Consider the following 6,791-nt stretch of genomic DNA (forward strand, 5'->3'; position numbering starts at 1 on the left):
ACAGATTGAGTAAGTATTGAAAGGATACAATCCTGACATACTCCCTTCCTTATTTTAAACCATGTATTATCCCCTTGTTCTGTTCAAATGACAGCCTCCTGGTCTATGTACAAGTTCCTCATGAGTACAATTAAGTGTTCTGGAATTCCCATTCTTCTCAAACTTATCCATAATTTGTTATGATCCACACAGTTGAATACTTTTGCATAGTCAGTAAAGCACAAGTAAATATCTTTCTGCTATTCTTTGCTTTCAGCTAAGATCCATCTGACATCAGCAATGATATCCCTCGTGCTACATTGTCTTCTGAATGCAGCTTGCATTTCTGGATGCTCCTTATTTCCTGCAACCATTTTTGAATTATCTTCAGCAAGATTTTACTTGCATGTGATATTAATGATATTTGATGATTTCCACATTCTGTGGGATCACCCTTCTTTGGAAATGGCACAAATATAATTCTCTTCCAGTTAGTTAGCCAGGTAGCTGTATTCCATATTTCTTGGCACAGACAAGCATGTACCTCTAGCACAGCATCCATTTGTTGATACATCTCAGTGGTATCCTGTCAATTAACGCAGCCTTGGTTTTCACCATTTCCCCTAGTGCAGCTTCTACTTATTCCTTCAATACCATTGAGTCTTGATCATATGCCACTTTCTGAAACAGAGGAGCATCAACCAATTCTTATTGGTACTGTGACTGTGTGTGCTTTCCATCTTCTTTTGATATTTTCTGCATTAGTCAATATTTTTCCCATAGACTAAACTCTCACTGCCATCGAGTCAGATCCGACTCATAGGGACCCCTCCTTGGGTTTCTGAGGCCATATCACTACAGAAGTAGATGGCCCAATCTTCCTTCAGAGAAGTTGCTGGTGGGTTTGAACCACCAGCCTTCTGGTTAGCAGTCAAATGCCTTGGGCACTACACCATTAGAGCTCCCATAGAATCTTTCAATATTGCAACTCAAGGCTTGAATTTTCCTTCAGTTCTTTCAGCTTGAGAAATGCAGAGCACGTTCTTCCCTTTTGGTTTTCTAACTCCAGGTCTTTGCATATTTCATTACAATAATTGACTTTGTTTTCTCAAGCTGCTCTTTGAAATTTGTTCAGTTCTTTTACCTTACCATTTCTTCCTTTTGCTTTAGCTACTCTCTGTTCAAGAGCAAGTTTCAGAGTCCCTTCTGACATCCATTTTGGTCTTTTCTACCTTTCCTGTCTTTTTAATGACCTTTTGCTTTCTTCATGTATGATGTTCTTGATGTTACCCCACAGTTTGTCCTGTTTTTAGTCGTTGGTGTTCAATGCATCAAATCTATTCTTTAAATGGTCTCTAAATTCAGGTGGGATATGATGAAGTCATAGTTTGGCTCTCATGGACTTGTTTTCAGTTTCAATTTGAACTTGCATAAGACCAGTTGATAGTCTGTTCCACAGTCAACTTCTGACCTTATTTTGGTTGACAATGTGGAGCTTCTCTGTTGCCTCTTTGCACAAATATAGTCAATCTGATTCCTGTGTATTCCACCTAGTGACATCCATGTGTATAACCACTGTTTATGTTGTTGAGAAAAGGTATTTGGAACAAATAAGTCCTTGGTCTAATGTGATCACCAAGGCCATATTTTCCAACTACTGATGATTCTTCTTTATTTCCGACTTTTGCATTCCAGTCACCAGTAATAATCAACACATCTAACTTCTACAGTCTGAAATTGACCAAGCTGAAGAGATTACAACAGGATATTTTAAGGTTCTATATACTTCTTTCTTCCACTCCTCAGAAGGAAGGTTGGGCAATTCTACTTCTGTAGTGATACCGCCTCGGAAACCCAAGGAGGGGTCACTATGAGTCGGGGCCAACTCGACTGCACATATCAACAACAGCAGCAGCATATATTTCTTTCTAGGTTTAATCACTTACTAGTAATAGGTTCTTTCTTTCATTTTTTTTAAACTTTTTATTGTGATTTGGGTGAAAGTTTACAGAGCAAATTCCTTTTCCATTCAACCATTCATACACATTTTGTTTCATGACGTTGATTGCAATCCCCACAATGTATTAGCTCTCTTTCCACTTCCTTCCTTTGTTTAACTTTTCCCTGTGTCCTTTCCCATGCTCTCCTGCCTCCTGAGCTTTTCTCTATGCAAATGCTGCCCTTCTGATTTTCCATGGTTTATTGTTCTAAGGAGTGCACCTCTTTGGTATAATTGTCACCTCATAGGCCTGTCTATTGTTTATCTGAAGGTTAAGCCAAGGGAGTGAGTTCAGTTCCAGGCCTGAAGGTTGATTAGAGGCCAGAGTCTCAGGGCTTTCACCAGTCTCTATTAGATCAATAACCTTGGTCTTTTTTTTTTAAATGATTTTGAGTTTTGTTCCACATTGTTCTTCTACTCTATCCAAGATCTCCAATTGTGACTCATTCCGGAGTGGTTGGCCGTGATAGCCAGGAACACGTAGTTCTTTTGGTCTCAGGGTCATGTAGGCTGAGGTCCCATAGCCCCTTGGACTAACTGTTGCCATGCATCTTTGATTTTCTTCCTTCTTCCTTGCTCACAAAGATAAGGAGATACCAATAGTTGCATTTTACATGGCCATTCACAAGCTATTAAAGCCCCAGTCTCTACCCACCAAAGTAGGATGTAGAACAATGATTTGGTATAGTATGTTACACCACTTGAACTTGATGTCCTCTGCAACCACAGTTCTGAGCTCTCAGGGCTGACTTAATCCCTCAAGGTGTTTGGTTGTGGCTAAGTTATAACTTTGTTCCCTGTTCACTCTATTATAAATACATATTTATAGCACACACAAATATGTATACAGAAATATCATCTGCCAAATCCATATGTGGTCATGGGTATATTCCTGTTCACCTACCCACACCTGATCATGTTCCTGGTCTCCCTATGAATCCACTAGTAGATCAATGTTCGTCATTGCTGATAATGCAGTATTATGTTTGTAACAGTATTTTCCTTTGTTGTCTGTGGCTCTTGTTCACCTCTCTATGTCTTCCTTTTCCTAAGTGATATTGTGATAGTCACCCACTTTTGGTATATTCCCTTTCTAATAGCTTCTTTCTCCATATGTTCATTTGTACTCTTTACAGTATTTTGAATTTACTCTCTCATTTAATTCTCAGTGTTATGGAGAAAGTAGATAAACTGAAAAACCAAACCAACTGCCATTGAATTGATTTCAACTCATAGAGACACCCCTTGAGTTTCCAAGGTGGTAAATCTTTACAGAAGTAGATTGGCCCCTCTTCCTTCCACAGAGCAACTGGTGGGTTTGAACCACCAGCCTTCTGGCTAGCAGTCAAATGCCTTAGGCACTATACCACCAGAACTCCTTTTAAGGAGAAAGCTAAAATATCAATCTTTCAATGATCAACTCGAGCATCAGCTCCTATAAGACTTTCCCTATCTCTCTAGGCAAAACTGGTCACTAATGCTTTAAACCTCAAATGCACCCTGAAAAGGTATCTCTTATGTACCTATGAAATTTATTGCACTCTTTGCTAACTTGTTTTTCTTCATCCAATGTCCTATAAGCTCCTTGAGGGTAGAAATTTATTAATTCAATGGCATCTACTGAGTACCAGACATGTGCTAAGTCTGTAAACCCAGAGATCAACTAGACACATCCATGCCTTCAGAAAACATCTCATCTAACAGAGGGGATAGTTAAGTAAAGAAATAATGATGGAAACAGCACAGCCAGAATGGAAATAATGAGAATGGTCACATATTTGAAGACTGTGACCAATGTCACTATGTATGAATTGTTAAATGAGAACCTAAAATGCTATGCAAACTTTCACCTAAAACACAATAAAATATTATTTTAAAAAAGTAAAGGTTGAGAGGGGCACAGGGGGCTGGGAAAGTGTGAGAAACTGGGAGTTAGGACCTCAGAGACCATAGCTGATTCCTTGACTCCCTCATTCCCACCATCTTTCATTCAAAACTCCTGCTCTGTGCCAGCACTGTGGTGATGAGTGAAACAGAGCCCTGGTCCTCATGAAATATAGAATCCAATAGGGAGGACAGGCAATGACTAGTGAGACAAATAATATTTATATAACATGATATGCTATGAAGGAAAAAAAAAAATAACAGGGCTCTGTGATACAGAAAAATAGAGTGACTTGTTTAGAAAGTCCTGCTATTTGAGAATTTTAAGTGTCCAATGGGGTGAAATATCAGGGACAAGCACACCGAGCAGTTTTTCCTGCATCCTCCGCTTCCATAAGAGTGTTTGGTGCGCAGTAGATGTTTATTCAATGTTAGCACATCTAATAGATGGGATAATAAAGAATTGATGTAATAACTTATTTTTCCATAACGTAGTTACTACAAAATGTAAAGAGATAATATAAACTTTGAAAAACATAATAAATTAACATTTCATAAAACATAAAGATGTCTACTGCTGGATTTTTTATTCCAAGGGTAATTATCAATTTTTACTTTTTATTGAAACCAAATCAAGCTTAGTAAACTGTATTAAAAAAATATAGGAACAGTTTAAAATAGCAGCCATCAGAATTGTTTTTTCCTTTTTTCCACAGATCTGTAACATTAAAATTGCTTTATTCTAATTCTTCCATTTCTTCTACTAGACATTTGATTTTTTTTTTTTTTTAAGGATATTTCCTCTCATAATCTACTCTTTCTGTGCAGCCTTATAATCCAGTCTAGCCAAGCATTTCCTAAAATCAATTCTCTTTAATAATGTTGTTGTTGTTGTTATGTGCCCTCCAGTCAGACCCGACTCATAGCGACCCCTCCTTGGGTTTCTGAGGCAGTATCATTAGGGAAGTAGATTGCTCCATATTCTTTCTGAGGAGTGGCTGGTGGGTTTGAACCGCCAGCCGTCTGGTTAGCAGGCAAGTGTCTTAGCCACTATGCTACCAGAGCTCCCCTCTTTAATACTAGCACCATAAAATTTTAATACTAAAATATTAATAATTTTAATATATATATATTTTTAAATTTTATGGTGCTCTTTAATACTAGCACCATAAAATTAAAAAACAAACAAACAAAAACAAAAAACCTGTTGCCTTGGAGTTGATGTCAACCCATAGTGGCCCAATAGGACAGAGTAGAACTGTCCAATAGGGTTTCCAAGGCTGTAATCTTTACGGAGGGAGCTCTGGCAGCGTAGTACCTAAGGCACTTGACTGCTAACCAGAAGGCTGGCGGTTCAAACCCACCAGCCACTCCTCAGGAGGAAGGTTGGGCAATCTATTTCCGTAGTGATACTGCCTCAGAAACCCAAGGAGGGGCCGCTATGAGTCGGGTCCAACTCGACTGCACATAACAACAACGATCTTTACAGAGGAGCCCTGGTAGCACAGTGGTTAAGTACTCAGCTGCTAAGTGAAAGGTTGGCAGTTTGAACCCAAACAGTTACTCTGCGAGGGAAGCCTGAAGATCTGCTTCGGAAAGGAAACTGGGTGGGGCAGCTTCATTCTGTCTTGTAGGGGCACTCCAGGTTGGAATGACTACCGCACACGTGGTGACGAATCTTTAAGGAAGCAGACTGCCACATCTTTCTCCTGCAAAGCAGTTGGTGGATTTGAACTGCCAACTTTTCAGTTAACAGCGTAGCACTTAATCGCTGCACCACCAGGGTCCTTTTCTCATGAGGTAGCATATACAAATTATTTTTAAATAAGGTTTTTATGATTAAATAAGTTTGTAAAATATACAGTATATGACACCCTTCTCTTTGAGACTGAAACTACACATTATCATGGTACAAAAAAAAAAAAAAAAAACCCTCACTGCTTGTCAATTCGACTCATAGTGACCTCCTCTTTGGGTTTCCGAGGCAGTATCACTTTGGAAGCAGATTGCCCAATCTTCTTTCCAAGGAGTGGCTGATGGGTTTGAATCACCAGCCTTCTGGTTAACAGTCAAATGCCTTAGGCACTATGCCACCAGAGCTCTTTACAATTATCATTGTAAATATTGTGAAAATACTTAAAAGGAAAGAAAATTTTCATGTTGCAAAACTATGTTTTATAAACTTATTTGAACACGAAATTCTTTCCTTGAGAAAGTGTCTCTGTACCTAGCATACTTCAGAGCATTCTTTGGGGAACACTGTTGTAAATGGTCACGCAAAGTGTTGAAACACTTAACTAATCTCTGAAAAGCGTTAGCTGAAAACAGCTTAAAATACCAGCCCCTACTCAAGAGTATCTGTTTTATAATAATTTATAAAGGTAAAGCATCCAAAATACAAAGGGATGACTTTGCAGTTATGGCATAATGGGCAGTAAGGAAGGTATTTTGAAGTTTGAGGCTTGGCTCAGGACTTTTCCAAATCATAGGTACTGCTGTTACCCCTTCATTCTACTTTACAGATACAGAAATTAAGACATGTAGGACACTGTTTAAAGACCCAGTGTCTTGTATCCTCTTTGGGCTGTATATGTTTCTTAATGCTGCTATTTCTGCATAAGAATATAAAGACCATTCAAATTTATGTTCAAACTGATGAACATTTTTTTCAACAAAATAAAGAGATAATGTAGTTGAAGTTCAAAGTTAAGAGCAGCGTAATGAAGTCCTTCTTCCTCAATGTTATTCCCCCCCTCCCCCAGCAACGTAAATAATCATGGGTTTAATTGTAATTCCAGGTGGCATTTGCTTATTTCAAAGATTTTCATCTGTTGCTAATTGGAGTCATCTGTTTAGCAACATCAATAGAAAAATGGAATTTACACAAGAGGATTGCTCTGAGAATGGTGATGATGGTGGGTGTGAACCC

The 6,791-nt window shown here is 38.6% G+C and overlaps 1 protein-coding gene across 1 annotated transcript in view; it reads left to right on the forward strand.

Annotated features, from left to right (window-relative positions):
- Nucleotides 1–6,791, forward strand: part of SLC13A1 (solute carrier family 13 member 1) — an 87,968-nt gene that overhangs the window by 23,990 nt on the left and 57,187 nt on the right. The window contains exon 3 of the mRNA XM_007946762.1: nt 6,661–6,791. Within this exon, the coding sequence (XP_007944953.1) occupies nt 6,661–6,791 (131 nt within the window). The remainder of the gene's footprint in view (nt 1–6,660) is intronic.

Source organism: Orycteropus afer, unplaced genomic scaffold (assembly GCF_000298275.1).
Source record: "Orycteropus afer afer isolate SDZICR_OR568_19922 unplaced genomic scaffold, OryAfe1.0 scaffold00170, whole genome shotgun sequence".
Classification (NCBI taxonomy): domain Eukaryota; kingdom Metazoa; phylum Chordata; class Mammalia; order Tubulidentata; family Orycteropodidae; genus Orycteropus; species Orycteropus afer.